The sequence below is a fragment of the Dendropsophus ebraccatus genome, chromosome 10 (assembly GCF_027789765.1).
Source record: "Dendropsophus ebraccatus isolate aDenEbr1 chromosome 10, aDenEbr1.pat, whole genome shotgun sequence".
Classification (NCBI taxonomy): domain Eukaryota; kingdom Metazoa; phylum Chordata; class Amphibia; order Anura; family Hylidae; genus Dendropsophus; species Dendropsophus ebraccatus.
Genome location: NC_091463.1, coordinates 93,186,966 through 93,210,535, shown reverse-complemented (window position 1 = coordinate 93,210,535; position 23,570 = coordinate 93,186,966). Strand labels below are relative to the sequence as shown.

The following is a 23,570-nucleotide window of genomic DNA, read 5'->3' as shown; positions in this document are numbered from 1 at the left end:
CAGCCATTACTATAGCAGACAGGTGAGGAGATGCGGCAGCCATTACTATAGCAGACAGGTGAGGAGATGAGGCAGCCATTACTATAGCAGACAGGTGAGGAGATGCGGCAGCCATTCTATCATCCAGTTATTACTACAGCAGACAGGTGAGGAGATGCGGCAGCCATTACTATAGCAGACAGGTGAGGAGATGAGGCAGCAATTACTATAGCAGACAGGTGAGGAGATGCGGCAGCCATTCTATCATCCAGTTATTACTACAGCAGACAAGTGAGGAGATGCGGCAGCCATTACTATAGCAGACAGGTGAGGAGATGCGGCAGCCATTCTATCATCCAGTTATTACTATAGCAGACAGGTGAGGAGATGCGGCAGCCATTCTGTCATCCAGTTATTACTACAGCAGACAGGTGAGGAGATGCGGCAGCCATTACTATAGCAGACAGGTGAGGTGATGCGGCAGCCATTACTATAGCAGACAGGTGAGGAGATGCGGCAGCCATTCTGTCATCCAGTTATTACTACAGCAGACAGGTGAGGAGATGCGGCAGCCATTACTATAGCAGACAGGTGAGGTGATGCTGCAGCCATTACTATAGCAGACAGGTGAGGAGATGCGGCAGCCATTCTGTCATCCAGTTATTACTACAGCAGACAGGTGAGGAGATGCGGCAGCCATTACTATAGCAGACAGGTGAGGTGATGCGGCAGCCATTACTATAGCAGACAGGTAAGGAGATGCGGCAGCCATTCTGTCATCCAGTTATTACTACAGCAGACAGGTGAGGAGATGCGGCAGCCATTACTATAGCAGACAGGTGAGGTGATGCGGCAGCCATTACTATAGCAGACAGGTGAGGAGATGCGGCAGCCATTCTATCATCCAGTTATTACTACAGCAGACAGGTGAGGAGATGCGGCAGCCATTCTATCATCCAGAGACTACAGGGGGCGTCTTTTCTCATCAGAATCTCTTACCTTCACTTCTCTTCACCATTTGGCTTGTACCACAAAGACGACGTCTCCTGACTGCAGAGGCGGCTGCCGAAAGGTCTGGGGTCTCTCACTTCTGCAGTCACTCGACCCCTATAGACACAAAGACATTCAGACCCCTAATAAATTCCTAGCAAACTTCAACCCTGTTACCCCCCCCCATCCTCTATAGTGTAACATGTCTGCCGCCTGCTGTCTGCTACTAAGATTATTTCTGTGGCCACAACCTTCACAGCCAGGGGCCCCCAGATACTTCCCTGAGGTGATGTGGTGGGGATGATGCCAGGGGCCCCCAGATACTTCCCTGAGGTGATGTGGTGGGGATGATGCCAGGGGCCCCCCAGATGCTTCCTGAGGTGATGTGGTGGGGATGATGCCAGGGGCCCCCAGATGCTTCCTGAGGTGATGTGGTGGGGATGGTGCCAGGGGGCCCCCAGTCGCTTCCCTGAGGTGATGTGGTGGGGATGGTGCCAGGGGGCCCCAGATGCTTCCCTGAGGTGATGTGGTGGGGATGGTGCCAGGGGGCCCAGATGCTTCCTGAGGTGATGTGGTGGGGATGGTGCCAGGGGGACCCCAGATTACAGAACTCACCTGAAGTGGTGGCAGTATTGATGCCAGGGGGAGCAGTGCCACCTTATACAGCTTCCCTGAGGTGGTGCCAGTGGGAGGAGCCAGAGCTGCACGGACAGTATAGGTCAGAGGAGGAGGCTCAGTCATATCCAGCTCTGTATGTGTAAGAGGAAGCCCAGGAGGAGACAGCACAGTGACTGACAGGACCCGCACTGTGTCAGTGTCTCTGTGTCCCACACGGAATAGCAGGCCCCATCCCCCCCAAAGAAAGAGGACACCAATGTTGCATAAAAATGGCCGTGGCACTTTAATAAGGGTATACTTTAATCAAACTGTTAGGTACCATAAATATATAATAAATAAATAAATAAATAAATAATTAAACACTAAATATTAAAACCATCAAACCCTGTAACATCCTAACAGCAAAGACCATGCCCGCCCCGCAATTAGCAGGGCGACAATGTCCCCACTACCAAAGTGCCACGACAAGAGAACAGTCTATAACAAGGGAGGGCTGGGCGGGTGCTGCTTCTCTCACAAGCTCTCTCACAGACTGAGCTGCACTGAAGAGGCAACACTTAAATAATCTTCCTTCTTTCCCACTCTCAGGTGCTGACCAATCAGAAGCTGCAGCTCCATTCCTCTAAGCCAATCATCATCAGAAGCCCGAGTTCTACCTGGATACTGGAATCGTCTGGAAAGGTAAGACCATCTCCAACCTGTTTGGAAAAGGGAGGGAGGGAGAGAGCACAGGAACATACCAACTACAAACTATATAAATTAATAATAAAAGGAGCGGGGGGGCCCCAATTCCGTGTGTCCCCCTTCTATTTAAGGGGGGCCCTTACACGGAATAGCAGGCCCCATCCCCCCCGAAGAAAGAGGACACCAATGTTGCATAAAAATGTCCGTGGCACTTTAATAAGGGTATACTTTAATCAAACTGTTAGGTACCATAAATATATAATAAATAAATAAATAAATAAATAAATAATTAAACTAAATATTAAAACCATCAAACCCTGTAACATCCTAACAGCAAAGACCATGCCCGCCCCGCAATTAGCAGGGCGACAATGTCCCAACCGCCTGGACATTAATGTCCAGGCCCCACCGCCCACCGTGCCACAGCACCCTGTTCTATGATACTCTGAAAGTCGTTATTTAAAATATCATAACCAATTGAGGACAAATGCACTAAATCTTCTCTATACAAGCCAGGCAAAAAGCCCTCTAATTGCACGTCTGAATGAAAAACCACCAATAGACGGAATAAACTTACTAATGGTGTGGTTTACCCTTTTACGTATTTTTTCTAGATAAGATACACCTTTGTCAATCCATTCCAATCGTGGGACAATGTCAGAGAACACTATCACACAATCCTGAAATAAACACTTAAACAAGGCCAGATCCCGCTTCATGTCCCAGAGTAATTCTAATGTTTTAATTTTTCCTAAATCATTGACTCCTACATGCACAATCAGCACATCCGGAGGAGGCAATGATGCTGCAAGTCTGCGCAGTATGCGATATAGTTCCCTCCAACGCAGCCCACTGTATCCAAACCACTGGACTTCAAACTTAGCAGGATCCAGACCCAAGTTCTCCCCATATGAGCGCTCCCTAGCTCTCTTATAAGCCCAACGCACAAAGGAATGTCCAATGATCCATATATTCATCTTAGGACCTGCAAAAGAAAAGAATATTAACTGAGAACTAGACCTGGACGGATATATAACTTGAAACGATTAGAATCCCACCTCCCTAATCTTTTGATAAGCTGCTCATTCATACCTAAAGAGGCCGCTTCAGTAGCGGCCCCAATCCGGAACGAATGGCTAGTGAAGCGGTATCCAGCCAGACCTAATTTTACCATACACAGTTTCAGAATTCTATTGAACTGAAATCGTGTAACAAATGACCAATCAGCATGCACAAATAAATTACCCGGAATAGTAGGGGGCGAAGGGCCAAATATTCAGACATCAACAAAACCGGACAGACCACTGAGTCCCTAAAGGCATTAATGCGCACCCAAGCACCCCTACCTAATTGATCCGTTTTAGACTTCCTGACTAAAATAGCCAAAGAATCCGCCGACAACTTTATATCAGAATGCAATAAACCAGCTGGCACTATTTTACTCTTAGCCACCAACTCGCCTAACCTAAAAGCACCAAAAAAGGCTAATGTGTACAAAGCACGGAATAAAATAACTTTGTACTTAGAATAACAAACTGAAGGTAAAATATTATAAATCCTAACTAAAATATCCACTGTCAACGGACGTCTAACATCTGCTTGCACCACACCCTTCTTATAACCCTTTAATAACTGTTTTACCACAAAAAACTTGCTAACACTGCGAAAACCAAACAATTTTAAAAAGAAAGATACCCCTGACAATGTTTTACAAATGGTAGAATAAGACATTTTTTCAGAGATTAGTAAATTAACAAATGACAGTGTTAACCAAGCATCCCATTGCAAATATTGCACTCCCAGACTTTCACAGAAAACCTTCCAGCGAGACCATGCGGCTGTATACGCAGCCCATGTAGACTGGGCTAAAGAACCTTTAATGAGCTGTGCAGTCAATCCCAGATCAGGGACCACAGATGTTCCGGCCATGGCTGTCCCACCCTGTCTGCTCCTGGCACCAGTCTCCGGAATTCTGTGAACTGACCACGGGACAGAGCGTCAGCTACATTATTGTTAATACCTTTTACATGCAGAGCCTTCAACCATATATTACAGGACATACAATGTAACACAATATGTCTTAACAACTTCACCACTACGTCTGACTTTGACGAAAGACAATTAATAGCATATATGACTCCTTTATTATCTGATCTAAGCAGAATTCTCTTGTTACGAAACTCCTTTCCCCATACAACAATTGCAACAAGTACAGGAAATAATTCTAATAAGACTATGTTTTTGCAAACACCCAACTGAACCCAACTCTCAGGCCATGCCTCCGCTGACCATTGGTCATCATAGAATGCTCCATAGCCATAGGCACCTGCCGCATCCGTAAACAAGGATAAAGCGCTCGCTTCAACAAATTCAGGTTGGAATACAGAATGTCCATTAAATGAGTTAATGAATTCTAACCACATGTTCAGGTCCTCTTTAATAGGTTTAGTGAGACGTATGTGAGCATGGGGTGATTTCAAACCTCTAGTTGCTGCATACATACGTTTAGAAAAGATACGGCCCATCGGAATAACTCTAACTGTAAATGCCAACAACCCGAGAACCACTTGCAACTCTCTTAATGTAACTTTATTCTTCTTAAGTAACTTCTCCAATGCTACTCGTAATCTAGACAACTTTTCTGCAGGTAAACGGAATTCCATATTCAATGTGTCTAATGTAATGCCTAAAAACTCAAGACAATGACAAGGTGTGACAGTTTTTTCCTCAGCAAATGGGATACTAAACTCGGCCGCAATAAATTGAAAGCGTGCCAAGAGGTCCGCACAAACTGACGAATGCGCCTTACCGATAAATAAAAAATCATCTAAATAATGCACTATAGCACCTTCAGGTGCACCGTCCAAAACGACCCAGTGAAGAAAAGTGGCAAACGACTCAAAGTAATAACAAGATAACGTAAAGCCCATGGGCAAACAACAGTCGAAGTAAAACTGATTATCAAAGCAAAAGCCTAACGAGTTGAAACCTTGAGGATGCACTGGCAACAATCTAAAAGCAGACTTAATATCTGATTTAGCTAACAATGCACCAACACCAACAGCACGAAGCACTTTTACTGCATCTTCTAATGTAGCATAGGACACAGATGCCAGTGACTTATCTGCTTCATCATTTAAAGACAGTTTTGCAGGGTAAGATAAATGATGTATTAATCTGAAGCACTTATGTTCCTTTTTTGGAATCAACCCCAGCGGAGAAATTCGGAAATTCTCGAAGGGGGGGCAGGAAAAGGTCCCGCCACCCTACCCTCCTGAACCTCTTTCACAATCTTTTCCCTCACAACATCCTTATTCAGCAATACAGATTTTAAATTCTCAACAATTATGCAACCGGACCCAGTAAACTGAGGTACCCGAAAGCCTTCAATAAAACCGTCAGTAATTAACTCAGCCTTCAGTCGATCTGGATACCGGTCTAGATACGGTCGCATTTTTGTTAAGTTCACCGGCGTCCAGGCTTTTTGCCATAAGTTCCTTTGTAGTGAGCTGTCCATGACCTGACTGCGCTGCCTTTTTGAAGCAACGGGCCATTCCATGCTGCCCACCGCAAAAGGAACATTCGTGTTTGTATCTACAGTTTGCTGCAAATTTACATGATCCTTCATTAAAGGCAAAACAAGTCCCTTTGCGAAAAGCGCCCTGAGATGTTGATGCAGATTTTGCTGAAAAATTGCGCTGTGGTAGCATTAAACTGAGCCATAGGCCAACATCCTTGTTTCCCCACTTTAAATTGGGGTGCACAGCCAACTTTTGCCTGAACATTTCGTCGTAATAAAACCAAGACATACCGCTGAAACTGCGGTATGCCTCCAAGATGTTATCTAAATGTTGAAATAATTGACCACAAAGCTCAGGGCGCTTTTCTGCCAAAACTGCACAGTAAATACAATAAGCTTGTAGCCAGTTAAATATAGTGCGAGGCGCCTTCTTTTTGTCATCCTCAGATTTATCATCTGTTTTCTTAAAGGAACCTCTTTAGAAGGCAGTAAAGATAGCAATTCAATGAAGTCGTCTCGCCATATCTTATCTTTGACACTAGGTTGTAAATGAAAACCTAATGGGGAAACCTCACAGGCAAGAGCCTCTTTGACACATACTTCTGCTACTCCAGCACTCTTATCAGTCACTGGCATCACTTTAGACCCAGAGCGCTCATGCATACTAGGAGGCAAGTTCACCGGAGGGGCATTACTGACACCACTCCACACATTCAATAGCGGTGAAGTATTTGACAGACCTTGAGCTACAGCTACACAGAACTGCTTCACCATATCATTAGCTAATAACTCAGACATGCTGACACCACTGACAGGCACATTGATGTTCTCACCCACAGCTGATGGTCCTGCTTCTTGCTGCGGTGTCTGACCCTCCAGCCCAGCGGAGCTGCGGCGGCTTCTGTGAGAATCCCCGCTGTGATGACGATCCGACCTCCGACCTGAGTGGCTCCTGGAAATGCCAGAGGGGGCCGGCGGGAGGAGAGTATGAGCAGCTCTTTTACTACTCCTCCTCCGCTTTGCCGGGCGCTCCCCTCTAACACTCCGTTCCTGCTGGCTGTTGCTGGTCCCGGCATCCTCACTCTGTCCCTGCACCGGCTCCCTGGGAGGCAAGATGCGGCAGATAACCTGGGTAGAAGGTCCTGCCTCTTCCTGCTCTGATGCCACTTCCTCCTCTGGCTCTGGGTCCTGTAGGCAGCGTCTTAGCCAGGCTTCTCCTCCCACACCTTCCGCCCGGCGAATCAGCGCTGACAGGAGCTCTTCCTTTTTGTAGTAGTCGGCAGACTCATGGCACTCCTGCACAGTGACTATGGACACCGAGACTGCTAACCCGGTAAGCAGAAGCACCGACCCTCGTTAGCACAGGAATCACCTCACGCTTCACTCTCCTGAACCACACAGTGCTGCTTCTCTCACAAGCTCTCTCACAGACTGAGCAGCACTGAAGAGGCAACACTTAAATAATCTTCCTTCTTTCCCGCTCTCAGGTGCTGACCAATCAGAAGCTGCTCTCACGATCTAAATTTAGCCTTGAAACTCCTGCTCCATTCTTCTAAGCCAATCATCATCAGAAACCCGAGTTCTACCTGGATACTGGAATCGTCTGGAAAGGTAAGACCATCTCCAACCTGCTTGGAAAAGAAGGGGGGGGGGGGGGGGAGGGAGAGAGCACAGGAACATACCAACTACAAACTATATATATTAAGGGTACAAACCCACTTGACGTATTTGCTGCATGAATCAGTCTTAAAAATAAGCAGGCAAAACGCAGGTTGGCTTTATACGATTGTTCTGCGTTAAAATACGCAATTGCGTATTTTTGAAGCATGAAGCTTGTTGTTAGTAAAGCATCAGTTGTTAACAACCTGTGCAAAAAACGCATGTAGCTTCATGCTTCAAAAATACGCAATTGCGTATTTTAACACAGAACAATTGTATAAAGCCAACCTGCGTTTTGCCTGCTTATTTTTAAGACTGATTCACGCAGCAAATACGTCAAGTGGGTTTGTACCCTAATAATAAAAGGAGGGGGGGCCGCAATTTCGTGTGTCCCCCTTCTATTTAAGGGGGGCCCTTACATAGTGGCTGCTAGCCAGTTGTGTAAAGCTTGGATTCAAACGATACCAATAAGATTGATATTTTAATGTGTGTGGGCGAATTAGATATTATGTTTTGAAGTTAACCAATTCGAGTGATATTTTGATGTGTTACACCCTAAGGCTATGTTCACACTACGTATATGTCCAGCCGGACATATACGTGTAAAACTCCGGCCGGGATTTACGCAAGTTGCGGCCGGCTACGTACTGTCGGCGAACTTACGCCCGTAGTCTACTTACGCTTCCCGAGCGGCGTACGTAGCGATCTGACAGCGGTCTTTTACTTGGATATCTTCGGCTAGCCCCGGACACCCCACAGAACCTTTTGGATCGGCACAAAAAGGTGTAAAAATGAAGAAATCACAGCATTTCCGTCCCGAAACAATGGTCTGGTTCATTTTTTGCGGCGCCGCATACGATCCGGGCGTAAGTTCGTATGTAGTGTGAACTGTGCAGCTGTAGATCATATACTTTCCATTGTACACAAACTACGTAAATCTCCAGCCGCTTATTCACGGAGCGCGCTACGGCCGGAAACTTACGAAGTGTGAACGTAGCCTTAAAGTAAGTGTATAAATAAGGGTGCCAGACCCGCACACAAGTGGGATTATGGTCAACACCATAATTACTAATGGACTCCTCCATCATTCCTCCATCAATATTAAAGGAGTACTCCGGTGAATTTTTTCCCCCCACTAAATAACACACATTACAAAGTTATACAACATTGTAGTGTGTGTTATTTATGTGAATGGCCCCCTTCCCCATGTTTCCACCCCCCGACACTTGACCCGGAAGTGTAATAGTGAACATTCACATAATCACTGTCGACCCCTTCTGTCCCGGCCACCATTTTGTGACGATACGTCACTCTGCTCCAGCCCTCCCTCATGCCGGCCCCCCTCCAGCGCATCATCAGCTGCTCAGCCGCAATTGGCTGAGCATAACAGAAGACATCTGGGGCTACAGCATGCGCACCGGCAGCCTTTTCATTCCCATTGACTGCACTGATTTTCTGTTCTGCGCTTGCGTGGATAGCGCAGGAACAGTGAATGTACCACAACGGCAACAAGTTGGCTCCATCTCGGGCATAAGAACATGTAGACGCGCGGGGACCCTGTACCACCTAGACAGAAATTTTTACCCTGCTTCCTGGAAACGGGAGCTGATAGAAGCCTCATGCGTTAACTGGTATATTCTGGTCCGCTGCTCGGAGGTGAGGGGCACATGAAGTTCTGCTTCCCACTTCAACATGAAGTCAAGGAGTGGTTGATCTGGAGGGATCAGGAGGATTTGGTTGGCAATGGAGAGGGTGTGTCTCAGAGGTTCCTCAGAAACACATAGGGATTTGAAGGGTGTAAGAGAGTTGGGTAATAGAGAGGGATTCGGCAACAATGCTAAAAAATGATGCAACTGAGCTACCTTCAGGGCCCCAGTGGACCCGGTTCGTTTATAGCAGAAAGATCAGCAGCGGATTTCCACTCCTTGCTATGTAGAAAGTCTCTCGCCTGGAATATATCTCTCTGGATCCAATCAGCAAACACAAGATCAATTTGGCTAGCAGCGAACTCTGGATGACCCAGGATAGGGGACATAGGAGATTGTAATGGAAGGAGGTTTTGACGGATCGCTTTCTCCGACCACGCCCGGACCACTGGGCAAATGGTAGGGTGGGACTTAGGAGATGTAAGGGAAACACCCTGCAACCACGGGATATCCCTCAGTGGAATGGGAGTATATGTTTATTTTAGCTTGATCCACTGTTTCCTGGAGTGGTTGTGGCACCAGTCCAACATATGTGCCACGTGAGCTGCCTGATTTTTGGACATCCGGAAGGCCCTGGCTGCCCCTGTCCTTTGGTCTAAACAGTAGTTCACTACGTACTCTGGCCAGTTTGAGAGCTGCGGCAAGCGTATTGGGGAGAAGGCGTGGTAGGACATTCATCTTATAAATGGCGCATCTACCGAGCCAAGTGAAGAGCCCATTCATCCAGTTAGCACAGTCTTTTTGGATATTGGCCAATAACGGGACAAAGTTACATTGATAAAGATCCCTGAGGTCCGCCGTCAAATGGATCCCCAAATTTTTAAGCGATCTTTCCTGTACCTTCTGTCCCTGCCTCATCCTTACTGCCTCTCCTCCTGTCTCTGCCTTAATATCCCTTTTGCCCCTTCTGTCACATGCCTCACACTATAATTGAGTGGCTGGCCGTCATTTAATAGCAAATAGTTACTGTTATTTTAAAACAACAGCTGGGTCGCAGCGCGGCCCCCCTCTGAACTCCCCCACCCGCATGAGGACGTACAGTTACGCCCTCATGCGGGAAAGGGTTAAAGAGTGGTTAATTTTTCAAATCTTCTGGTGTCAGACAGTTTTGTAAATTAGATAGATAGATTTGTAAATTACTTCTATTTAAGTCTTCCAGTGCTCTCTGCTGCCACCTCTGTCCATGTCAGGAACTGTCCAGAGCAGCAGCAAATCCCCATAGAAAACCTGTCCTGCTCTGGACAGTTCCTGACATGGACAGAGGTGGCAGCAGAGAGCACTGTGTCAGACTGGAAGGAATACACCACTTCCTGCAGGACATACTGTAGCTAATAAATACTGGAAGCCTGGAGATTATTTTTTTTTTGGGAGGGGGGGGGGCAGAGTACCCCTTTAAAGGTGTTCTCCAGCTCCAGTAGCGGTCTTTGGCACCAAGCACCCCAAGCGATCGATTGGGGCCCCCACATCCAGGGGGGCCCCCACGCCCCTCTCTGGTGCTCAAGACCGCTGGACAGGGCCGCTACTGCGATCTGAACTGTAACTATTGTAATCACTTAAAATTATAAATCACCCATATATACAGTGCTAATTAAAAGGCTACTGTCCACAATACAGCATAATAGAGTACGGATGTTAGATATTACTGCTAGTCAGGGCAGTATTACCAGCTGCTGACGCCCCCGGCACTAGACCTGCAGAAGCCCCATCTCACTCACCTATTAGCATCATGGTTTTCTAGTTTCTGAACATAATATTGATATCTGATCAGTCTTAGTCCGCGTTCCCACTTTTACTGTGCATCACCACATGCAGCCGAAACGTGGCACAATTTCCACATTGAATCAATGATTACAGCGGTCTGCATATTGTCTGAGGGAATTCTCACCACAGGATTGGTAGATTGGTAGGTAATAGCTCCAGGTGTCACATTTACCACCGCCACACCAGACCTGACCAATACAGCCATACTGTGACTGGATAACAACGCCACACCAGACCTAAACAATACCGCCATACTGTGAATGGATAACACTGCAATACCAGGCCTGACCAATACCGCCATATTGTGACTGGATAACACCGCCACACCACACCTGACCAATACTACCATACTGTGACTGTATAACACTGCCATACCAGACCTGACCAATGCCGCCATACTGTGACTGGATAACACCGCCATACCAGACTTGACCAATACCGCCATACTGTGACTGGATAACACCGCCATACCAGACTTGACCAATACCACCATACTGTGACTGGATAACACCGCCATACCAAACCAGACCAATACCGCCATACTGTGACTGGATAACACCACCATGCCAGACCTGACCAATACCACCACACTGTGACTGGATAACACCGCCATACCAAACCAGACCAATACTGCCATACTGTGACTGTATAACATCACCACACGAGACCTGACCAATACCCCTATACTGTGAATGGATAACACTGCCACACCACACCTGACCAATACTACCATACTGTGACTGGATAACACTGCCATACCAGACCTGACCAATACCGCCATACTGTTACTGGATAACACCGCTATACCAGACCTAACCAATACCGCCATATTGTGACTGGATAACACCGCCACACCACACCTGACCAATACTACCATACTGTGACTGTATAACACTGCCATACCAGACCTGACCAATGCCGCCATACTGTGACTGGATAACACCGCCATACCAGACTTGACCAATACCGCCATACTGTGACTGGATAACACCACCATGCCCGACCTGACCAATACCACCATACTGTGACTGGATAACACCGCCATACCAAACCAGACCAATACCGCCATACTGTGACTGTATAACACCACCACACGAGACCTGACCAATACCCCTATACTGTGAATGGATAACACCGCCACACCAGACCTGACCAATACCCCCATACTGTGACTAGATAACACCGCCATACCAGACCTGACCAATACCACCATACTGTGACTGGATAACACCGCCACACCAGACCTGACCAATACCGCCATACTGTGACTGGATAACACCGCCACACCAGACCTGACCAATACCACCATACTGTGACTGGATAACACCGCCATATCAGACCTGACCAATACCCCCATACTGTGACTAGATAACACCGCCACACCAGACCTGACCAATACCACCACACTGTGACTGGATAACACCGCCATACCAGACCTGATACCGTCATACTGTGACTGGATAACACCACCACACCAGACCTGATACCACTATACTGTGCCTGGAAAACACCACCAGACCTGATACCGCCATACTGTGCCTGGAGAACACCGCCACACCAGACCTGACCAACACCACCATAATGTGATAAGAAGGCTAGAGCTCCAAAAAAAGATCCATCTGAGCCTCCTGTGACATTAGAGAACGATGCAATGTCTATGGAGCTGGAGACAATACACGTTGTGTAGTTCGTATATTTTCCATTTCCTGTCAGGGGTGAATCATGCAAAAGCCAATGAACACAGTACTATAATTGATAACATTATATTAGAAAGTTATATGTCTTTGGGTGATAGTTTTATTTAAATACAAATTTATGATACCGGAATACCCCTTTGAGTCTTTGAGTATCAATTTAAAGTTGGCTACATATATATATATATATATATATATATATATATATATATATATATATATATATATATGTCTAATAACCAGTGATTGTCACCACCAGCTTCTACTCATCCGCTCTGTTATTCTATGTACATTTGCTATGTAATTCATAAGGTAACACGCTCCTCTGGTCTCTGCAGGTTTCCATTTCTACCAGGTGATGTACGGCTGTGAATTGTGTGATGACGGCAGCATCAGGGGATATGAGCAGCACGGATATGATGGGAGAGAGTTCTTATCCTTAGACACAAAGACGTGGACATATATCCCCACCATGGCCGAGGCTCAGATCAGCACACAGAGAAGCAATAGTCCAGGAGTGCAGGCAGGAGAGAAAAGCAAACACTATCTGGAGAATGAATGTATCCAAGCTTTGAAGGAATACGTTGAGTTTGGGAGAGAAGACCTGGAGAGAAGAGGTAATGTCAGACCGTCTTTCCTTATCATCAACCCAAGTGACTCATTTATGGAACATATAGGTTCCTATTTCCACAGGAGACACATAAGGAGAAATCAAATCTGGTTGGGATTGGACTTCCACAGTCTCTGTGAAAATTTTGACTATAAGTGTGACTATAGTCCTATGTTTGCTGCCATGGAAAATATCTGAACGGATAATAAGTAACTAACTGGTAATCTCATGGGTACTGCCTATATGCAAAAGAGACCAGCTCAGAACTGTACCGTTTAAGAGGTACCGTATTTTCCGGCGTATAAGACGACTTTTTAAGCCCGAAAAGTCTTGTCAGAAGTCGGGGGTCGTCTTATACGCCGGGTATGGTCGCCCCATATGGTGAAGGAGCTCATAAATGGCCCGCATCCCCACCGGGGCGACCATTAAAAAAACAAAAAAACAGTTAACTCACCTGGGCCCGTTTCTGGCCTCCGCGCGTCTTCTTTTCCGCTCCCGTTCCTGGCCTCCACGCTCTTCTTCTCCACTCCCGTTCCTGGCCTCCACGCTCTTCTTCTCCGCTCCCGTTCCTGGCCTCCACGCTCTTCTTCTCCGCTCCCGTTCCTGGCCTCCACGTTCTTCTTCTCCACTCCCGTTCCTGGCCTCCGCGCGTCTTCTTCTCCGCTCCCGTTCCTGGCCTCCGCGCGTCTTCTTCTCCGCTCCCGTTCCTGGCCTCCGCGCGTCTTCTTCTCCGCTCCCGTTCCTGGCCTCCGCGCGTCTTCTTCTCCGCTCCCGTTCCTGGCCTCCGCGCGTTTTTTTCTCCGCTCCCGTTCCTGGCCTCCGTGCGTCTTCTTCTCCGCTCCCGGCCTCCGCGCGTCTTCTCCTCCGCTCCCGGCGCAGCTAGTGTGACGTACACTGACTGCGTCAGGGATGCCCGAAGCTCTACAGAGCGGCCGAGCGGCTAATCAGAGACTCTCGGCTGCTCAAGAGAGCTTTGGAAGAATGACAGAGGCTTCAGAAGGGTCTGGAAGTACCTGAAGCCTCTGTCATTCTTCCGAAGCTCTCCGATTAGATTCTCGGCTGCTCGGGAGAGCTTCGGGAATCCCTGGCATAGTCAGTGTACGTCACACTAGCTGCGCCGGGAACGGGAGCGGAGAAGAAGACGCGCGGAGGCCGGGAACGGGCCCAGGTGAGTTAACTGTTTATTTACTGTGAGTTAACTGTTGTTTTATTAATTCAGCTGCAGTTAACCCTTGCCTCACCGTAGCAGGGCTGCGGTGAGGCAGGGGTTAACATTTTCCGGCTTATAAGGCTAACCCCTGACAATCTCTTTAAAAGTCAGGGGTCGTCTTTTACGCCCAGTCGTCTTATACACCGGAAAATACAGTACTCCAGAAAAAAAAACAACTAATATTCTTCAATCAACTTGTGCATGAAAGTTATTGAGAGTAATAAAGAAAAAATCTCCAGTCCTCTAGTACTTATCAGCTGCTGTATGTCCTGTAGGAACTGGTGTATTCTCTCCAGTCTTACACAGTGCTCTCTGCTGCCACCTCTGTCCATGTCAGGAACTGTCAGGAGAAGAAGAGTAAAGACAGTAAAGACCCTATTACAGGAGGCAATTATGAGGGCTAGAGAGTGTAATAGAGCAAACACTGGTCCATCAGTGTCCTGGCCTGACAAATGATCTGCCAATTACAGTAACCACAAGTACATTCCAGCGATCATTCGTAGGGTCTAGAAACATGTCTGATCGAGCCTTGGGAAGACTCCTTGGGGGAGATTTATCAAACAGGGTGTAAAGTGAAACTGGCTCAGTTGCCCCTAGCAACCAATCAGATTCCACCTTTCATTTTCTAAAGAGTCTGTGAGGAATGAAAGGTGGAATCTGATTGGTTGCTAGGGGCAACTGAGCCAGTTTCACTTTACACCATGTTTGATAAATCTCCCCCCATGTGTATATATCCAGTGGCTTCCAGGTTAGAGAATCTGAAGCCAGTTTTTATCCATTTTTTATCCTAAAATACAACTAGAAAGAAAACGGACTGGGGTACTAGGGGCCCACCAGAGGAAGTGATCCTTGGGGCCCACCAATGAACAACCAGTAAGACACAACAGGCTGACCTCCGCTCCACTCGAAATCCCGCCAGCCTCACTGTCTCAATGTGATGTCTTGCACGTCTCTGCTCTCAGCTCAAATATTCGACATGACAATACTTTAGGCCGAGGCGCGTGACACATCCCATCGAGACAGTAAGGCTGGCGGGATTCCGAGCAGAGTCCGCTCAGTGCGAATGTACCCCAACTCAGCTTTCTAAGGATTAGGAATACATAATCTAACATTATTTTTTGCTTGAAGGTACTATGGGACACTAAAGAGTAGTACAAGTACTGTGACTAGATTTGGAGGTGTTGTTATGTAGAAATAGGTGCTTTGTAGTAGTAAGTGCTTAACAAAAAGAAGGAAGAGGAGAGGGGTTTCCAGAGGAGCCTTGGACAATGTAGTATACACAGTGCTCTGCTGGAACAGGAGTGTAGAAAAGAGTAGATATTAATACTCATACTCATGGATGCCCACTTGTGGCTCTGAACCGCCTATGCCCCCTAGTTGCATAGAACCCGTCCTAGGTGGGTAGTACAAGCCCCAGTTGTTGGTTATCTGGGCGTAGCAGGTTGCTGAGACTTCCCAGTCTCCCAAAATCCCCCAAAGCCCTAAGCAAAGGGGGGCATGACTTTGGGAGGGGTGAAACTATAGCCCCAGCAGTCTTGTCTGTATAATGCTATACATTTAAGCACAGGTGGTTCTGCTATAAGAGGGAGGAGTATATGCCTAGGGTATTGATATGAGCAGGGTGGGGTTTAGGAATAGATATAACTTCCTGTCTTTCTCTCACTTCCTCTCTTTCACTAGAAGATCTGGAGGAAAACATTTCCCTCCCACCCTCCCTTTTTTCCCATCTTTAATTTAACACAAATTTTCTTTTGTAAGTGTAATAATGCATGTATTGTAAATATTATGTTTGTGTATGGTACCATATGCAATGACAAAATTGATTTTATTTTCATTTGATTAGTTACAGTTTGGCATTACGCCTCTAAGCCCAAGGGAAGGGCAATCCTTCAGCCATGGTTCCCTAGAGGTTTCCTCAACAGGGGGTTTTCCCTCTCCTGAGTGCTGGAGGATGACAAGGTTTCGCCTTGTTTTGCACAATTCTCATAGTTTTGCCTGAACTTTTAGTTTTAAGTTATACATTCATAGCAATGAATTAAGTGAGCGAAAATATGTAAAAGATAAAAAAAGTATTTTATTATCTGTCACAGCTTTGGTTTGGCGGCTCAGGAGTGGGCAGCCTTAAGGATGTCAGAATGGTAACGTCATCCAGGGGCGGGCACGGTGGTTAAGCACAGGAGTATGGATCTTCCATAGGGTCATTGGGGCCCTTAAAGTGGACTGGCTCTGCTAGAATGGCAAGCCAGAATGTGCCGCCCCCCTTTATTGCTGTCTGGCCGAGTACTGTATGGTAGACAGCTGGGGATCTCACAGTATACGTGAATCCCAGTGACCTACCACTTCACCTGACTCCTGTGATTGTTTTAATCCTGTGATTTAAATAAAGCTGTGGCCATCTTAATACCAAAAAGTGCGTTTTGAGCCTTCATTTCATAGTCTGTATTTATCGTTGTTGGAGTGTTTATTAAGGGAAAGTGAGGGACCATCCCATATCTAAAAGTCATGCGCTGTGCAGTAGGATGCGTAACCCTTTTCCCTGGTAGCTTTGTCCTACTGGAGTCAGTTCCTCTAGTGTCAGGGTACTGCTCTGCACTGTTTTGAGAGGTTCCTGGCATGGGCTAGGGTGATCCCCAAAGGTGAACTTAGCACCACATACTGCCTGGAGCTGTTTGTATACAGAAAGTTTCTTTTAGAGATAGTCTCTCACACATCTGTCCGCTTGGACCTCCAACAACTAACTCCTCACTTCCTCCCACACGGAGCTAACTCTGCCTTCAGGGGTAAATGTAAACCCTACTGTGAGTGGTGGGGCTGAGTGTGTGTAAGAGAAGGACAGGATAGGATAGGAAGAAAGAGCACCTGTGACTGCTCAGCATATAAACACGACATAAAACAGTTGACCCATTGCTTCAGCTGTGCATAGAAGACACTAACAACAACGAGGACACCTAGTGGGGAAAAATACAGCATTAGATGTCCCACTTTGTTAACCTGAGAGAACCACTTTCTAGGGTGCATAGGACTGCACCAGTGGTGGGACACCACATCAGTATGTGGTGAACCTCATCTTTATTTCTGTATAAATTCAGATTTTTAAAGGTTTTTATAATAAATGTAGACCCCATACTGTATGTATGTATGGTTGCAGGGTTGTGGGATTAGTGGGTCAGCAGCTCCTTAAATGTTTATATGTCAGGAGCACAAGGGTCACCTGAGTGTTATACAGAGTACGGGGGTCTCCTGAGTGTTATACAGAGTACGGGGGTCTCCTGAGTGTTATACAGAGTACAGGGGGTCTCCTGAGTGTTATACAGAGTACGGGGGTCTCCTGAGTGTTATACAGAGTACAGGGCTCTCCTGAGTGTTATACAGAGTACAGGGGTCTCCTGAGTGTTATACAGAGTACAGGGGATCTCCTGAGTGTTATACAGAGTACAGGGATCTCTGCAGATGGTACAGACCACCAGAGAGGAGGAGACATCACATCTGGGCTACAGGGAGGACATTTATATTCTCTTCTTTTTCCCTCTCAGTTCGGCCCCAGGTGAAGGTCTCCGGTCAGGAAAGAGATGGGATTCTGACGCTTCACTGCCAGGCGTACGGATTCCATCCCAAACCAGTGGATGTGAAGTGGATGAAGAACGAGGAGGACGACCTTCCCACATATCAGAGGACAAACACCCTCCCCAATCCTGACGGCACCAATCAGATCAGGGTCAGTGCGGAAGTGATCCCCAAAGAGGGCGACAGCTACTCCTGTTATGTGGATCACAGCAGCCTGGAGGAGCCGCTGCTTGTCAGATGGGGTGAGTTGTATCCATACTGGGGGAGCCGCTCCTTGTCAGATGGGGTGAGTTGTATCCCTACTGGGGGGGCCGCTCCTTGTCAGATGTGGTGAGTTGTATCCATACTGGGGGAGCCGCTCCTTGTCAGATGGGGTGAGTTCTATCTATACTGGGGGAGCCGCTCCTTGTCAGATGGGGTGAGTTGTATCCATACTGGAGGAGCCGCTCCTTGTCAGATGGGGTGAGTGTCATCCATACTGGGTGAGCCGCTCCTTGTCAGATGGGGTGAGTTGTATCCATACTGGGGGAGCTGCTCCTTGTCAGATGGGGGGAGTTGTATCCATACTGGGGGAGCCGCTCCTTGTCAGATGGGGTGAGTTGTATCCATACTGGGGGAGCCGCTCCTTGTCAGATAGGGTGAGTTGTATCCATACTGGGGGAGCCGCTCCTTGTCAGATGGGGTGAGTTGTATCCATACTGGGGGAGCCGCTCCTTGTCAGATGGGGTGAGTTGTATCCATACTGGGGGAGGCGCTCCTTGTCAGATGGGTTGAGTTGTATCCATGCTGGGGGAGCCGCTCCTTGTCAGATGGGGTGAGTTGTATCCATACTGGGGGAGCAGCTCCTTGTCAGATGGGGTGAGTTGTATCCATACTGGGGGGGCCGCTCCTTGTCAGATGGGGTGAGTGGTATCCATACTGGGGAGCCGCTCCTTGTCAGATGGGGTGAGTTGTATCCATACTGGGGGAGCCGCTCCTTGTCAGATGGGGTGAGTTGTATCCATACTGGGGGAGCCGCTCCTTGTCAGATGGGGGGAGTTGTATCCATACTGGGGGGAATGACTGGATAATGTGGCCAGAAACATTAGATAAACATAGATGTGGTGGGCTACAATAAGGATGTTGTTAGTTTTGCTTTACAGCTCAGCCAGAGATGGTATTGTCGTAACACCAGTGCTAGTCCAGCACACAGATATGGTGTTGGTACCTGCTTTGTGCTGTGGCTGGCTGTGTTCCCCAATGGTCGGTGACCTGCCGGGGTGTGATGGGTTCCTTGGGCTCTTGTCACAGTAGTCCTAAGTGGTAATGGACACACCCGGACTATCAGTACCGCCACCCACAGAAAGGGTAAAAATAACCCAAGGTTGCGGCTAGTGTGTATAGGTGCTGGTGCATAGGAAAAGATGAATGAGTCCCAGTGATATAAAAATATAACAGCTTTACTGTGCAATCTCTTAGTGGTACAATACACTTTGGCAATCTTCACATTAACTTGCTTAACTTGGTTGTACTAAAGGAGGTGCTTGAAGAAGTAGAGTAGAGTAGAGAGGAAGTTGTAGCGGTGCTTGAAGAGTTTGTTGAGGGAGACCTAACCCAAAGTAGCAATGTACTGTGCCAAAACTTTAGAGAATACTGTAAAGTGAGAAGTTACTTGTACCCGTGTTTAGACTTTGGTCTGACCACCTTGTGCCCTACAGTGTAGAGTGACCTGTCCTAAAAGGGTGATACAAGCCCCAGTCGTGGTTATCTGGGTGAAGCTAAACTCCTGGGTGTGTCCCAGTTACCTGCACTGCAAGATAGGATACGTAGACCTTCTTTGGTAGCTTTGTCCTATCCAGGCTAGTTCCTCTTGTGTCTCAGGATACTGCCCTGCACCTTTTAGACTGGTTCACAGCGAGGGTTAGGGTGTTCCTAGACCCTTCTCCCTTTAAGTGTTTAGCACTGCATAGTAGCTACAGTAGAAAGGTTGGAAGAACTGGTTGTCTCTATTTGCATCTGTACACACTTGTCTTAGACTTAGACCAGACTGAACTGAACTGACTTTGGTCCCGGACAAGGGTCCTGGCAGAAGCCAGTCCCTGGCTTGGCTACAGCAGGGACATTTGCTCTGTGTGTCCTTCTCCCACAACAATCTGGATAAGACTGAAGCTACATCTCCGCCACCAAATAACTACTTACTACAGGGGCTAAGTAATCTACCCTGTGAGAGGTGGAAAGGATTATGTGCAAAAGAAAGAAGAAAGATAATAGGCTGACAGTAGAGAGCACCTCCTATAGGTCAATAAGAACACGTGGAAGGCAATAAAACATTAACCCAATGCGGACTTCAGCTGTGCAAGACATAAGAGTACACATATAAAAGATACTGACATCTAGTGGTGAAACCTCAAAAATACCTTCATGACCACATAACCCGGAGTAAGAAGTTTTTTCAGAGGTGCAAAGGAAAGACACAAAACGCCCAAGGTGGGACAACACATAGACCATATGAGCTTATTTCTGCAAGATCAGCTGATGAACTAATGTGTATGAGGCCTCCTAACTAACTCCACATGCAGGTGTCATGGGTCAGTAGTCATATGTCACATATGTGTTATTACATAAGCAGAGTTAGACAAATTCCTAATCTACACGGATTATGGGAAATGCACATATAGTGCTAAGTCCCTCCATTTTTTTTCTTACTTTTTTTTTTTTATGAAAATGAAGCTGCCTGATCGACTAAATTGAGGGAAATATCCCTATATGTGCATTTCCCATAATTAATGTACATTAGGAATTTGTCTAACTTTGCTTATATAATAACATTAAAGGGAACCAATCACCTGAAAAATCGATATGAGGCCAATAATCTGTGCTAATACACCCTCTAACACACTTTCCACACATGTATCTATAGCAGCTGCCCCTGCCCCACACACCCCAAAATCATACTTTGATCTTGTCGCTGCTGTATGCTAATTCCAGTAAGGTAGTCATGTGGGCGTTTGTTCAGGCCAAGTAGTCATGGCCTCGGGGGTGGGGTTTGGCTGTAATCACGCCTCTATGGGCGTCATTCACAGCCCCCTGTCACTGCATCATCATCCGGGGGGCGGGGCAGGGAACAGCGTAGCTGAGATCCAGCACAGCGGCTCCCTATTCCCCCTATACTGTGTATGTGACCTGGCCTCTCACACAAGCAGCTGCTGCCTTACACAGCGTACCTGAATGAAGGATTTTAGCCCAGCTGCTGGCTGCAAAAGGGTTAAATGATTAATTCAGGGATGCTCTTATCCCCCTCCCCTCCTCTCTCTCCACATGTGCTGCCCTGCTGTTCCATCGCCCTGTGGAAGCAGCGGCCCCCCTCCTCTCCCCTCTCCTTTCCTCCTCCTGCCCCCCTCCAGTGTGGCCACTGCACTCCTTATCTCCCATCTCCCTCTCAGACAGCATCAGAGACGGAGCGGCACCAGAAACACACCTGGAGAGAGAGGAGGGGGCCACACACACTAACTGCCAGAGGAGGGGGGATAAGAGCGTCCCTGAATGAATCATTTAACCCTTTTGCTGGGCTAAAATCCTTCATTCAGGGACACTGTGTAAGGCAGCAGCTGCTTGTGTGAGAGGCCAGGTCACACATACACAGTACAGGGGGGATATGGTGCCGCTGTGCTGTGTATCTCAGTGTCTTAGGCCCCGCCCCTGGATGATGCAGTGACAGGGGGCTGTGAATGACGCCCTTAGAGGCGTGGTTACAGCCAAACCCCGCCCCCGAGGCCGTGACAACTTGGCCTGAACAAACGCCCACATGACTACCTTACTGGAATTAGCATACAGCGGGGACAAGTATGATTTTGGGGTGTATGGGGCAGAGGCAGCTGCTATAGATACATGTGTGGAAAGTGTATTAGAGGGGGTTTTACCACAGATTATTGGACTCATATCGATTTTTCAGGTGATTGGTTCCCTTAAAAAATACATTTTGGCCGGAGTTGCCCTTTAACATTGTAATAGTATTACACTATGCATATGTGATTACGGCAGTGGGGTAGAATCCAATGCAGGAATAGGTGGACAGTGGTAAGTCATCAGGGGCATTGCCAGGGTCTTCATACACACTGTCTCAGGATGGATATTACATTTTAAATAAAATTATTATGCTGTACAGAACATACAGGAGAATATAGCGGTGATCAGATATCTACAGGTGACATCTTCCCTGATGATAGACATTCTTTTTCCTTGTCGTCTTCATTCGGTCCAAAATACCTTGAACTCCTTGTTTCTCGTTTCTGCAGAATTTGCTGCCCAGACATCTTATGTTTCTTACTTTACATTATTCCCTTAAAGGGGTTGTCCAACAAAAAAAAAAATTCTTTCAAATCAACTGGTGTCAGCAAGTTATTTATATTTGTAATTTACTTCTATTTAAAAATCTCAAGTCTTCCCATACTTATAAGCTGATGTATGTCCTGCAGGAAGTGTTGTTTATTTACATTCAGAAACAGTGCTCTCTGCTGACATCTCTGGCCGAGTCAGGAACTGTCCTGAGCCGTAGTAAATCCCTATAGGACACCTCTCCTGCTCAGGCCAGTTCCTTACTTGGCCAGAGATGTCAGCAGAGAGCAGTGTTTTTGAATGTAAATAAACAACACTTCCTGCAGGACATTCAGCAGCTTATAAGCATGGGGAGATTTGAGATTTTTAAATAGAAGTAAATTACAAATATAAATAACCTTCTGACACCAGTTGATTTGAAAGAATTTTTTTTTCGCTGGAGTACCACTTTAACTTTCCAACACAGACTCCCCATCCTGGTACTGTTAAATGACTGAAAAATAATAGTGCCATACACAGTGCCCTCCAAAATAAGAGTGAAAACACAGTGCCACAAATAGCTCTTCCTGACAGTATTAGCGCCCCTTACATATAATTCTACCCAGCAGATAGTGCCCTTGACAGTAATAATGCCACACAGCGCCAACCACCACAATGTCTGATCAGCATTTTACCCTCAGTCAGTAATGGTGCCCACATAGTGGCGTGAGTTGTACTAGAGCGCCCCTATAGTGCCTAGAAGTGTGTCACTAAATATAAGCACCCACAGAATGTCTCCCAAAATAATTGTGCAAAGTGGTGCACTCTACAAGTCCACTAGGTGTCACTGTTCCTGCTTATGGGGGAAATCTGCCCACCTGTAGGCTGTTCTGCAAAATTAAATTAGGTTGTGGTCTACGAGGGTGAATGGTGGGGCACAGAGTTGACGGCTCATGAGGGCCACTTCCATTTTCAGGTTCCTCATGGGGTTAAAACCTGTAATGTGAACCAGTGATACATGAAGCTCTCAGTATAATCCATCCCTCATCTTTACTGTTATGTTTTCTAACCAGAACCAACAAAGCCGAGTTCCTGGGTGATCCCTGTGGCCGTAGCTGTGGTGGTCATCGCTCTTCTTGTTGCCGGAGTTGGAGGATATTTCCTATATAGAAGTAAGTGTCAATGAGATATATTAGACAGCGAGTAATTGTTGATGTTAAAGGAGTTGTCCAGCAAATTTTTTCTTTCTTTCAAATCATCTGGTGTCCAGAGAGTTCCAGAA

At 46.9% G+C, this 23,570-nt stretch overlaps 1 protein-coding gene across 2 annotated transcripts in view; it reads left to right on the top strand.

The window, feature by feature from the left end:
- Positions 1-23,570, top strand: part of LOC138766669 (class I histocompatibility antigen, F10 alpha chain-like) — an 84,780-nt gene that overhangs the window by 58,534 nt on the left and 2,676 nt on the right. The window contains exons 3-5 of one of the 2 annotated variants that reach the window (XM_069944287.1): positions 12,950-13,228; positions 17,965-18,237; positions 23,362-23,460. In XM_069944287.1, the coding sequence (XP_069800388.1) occupies positions 12,950-13,228; positions 17,965-18,237; positions 23,362-23,460 (651 nt within the window). The remainder of the gene's footprint in view (positions 1-12,949; positions 13,229-17,964; positions 18,238-23,361; positions 23,461-23,570) is intronic. The other variant, XM_069944286.1, reaches the window with a different exon arrangement.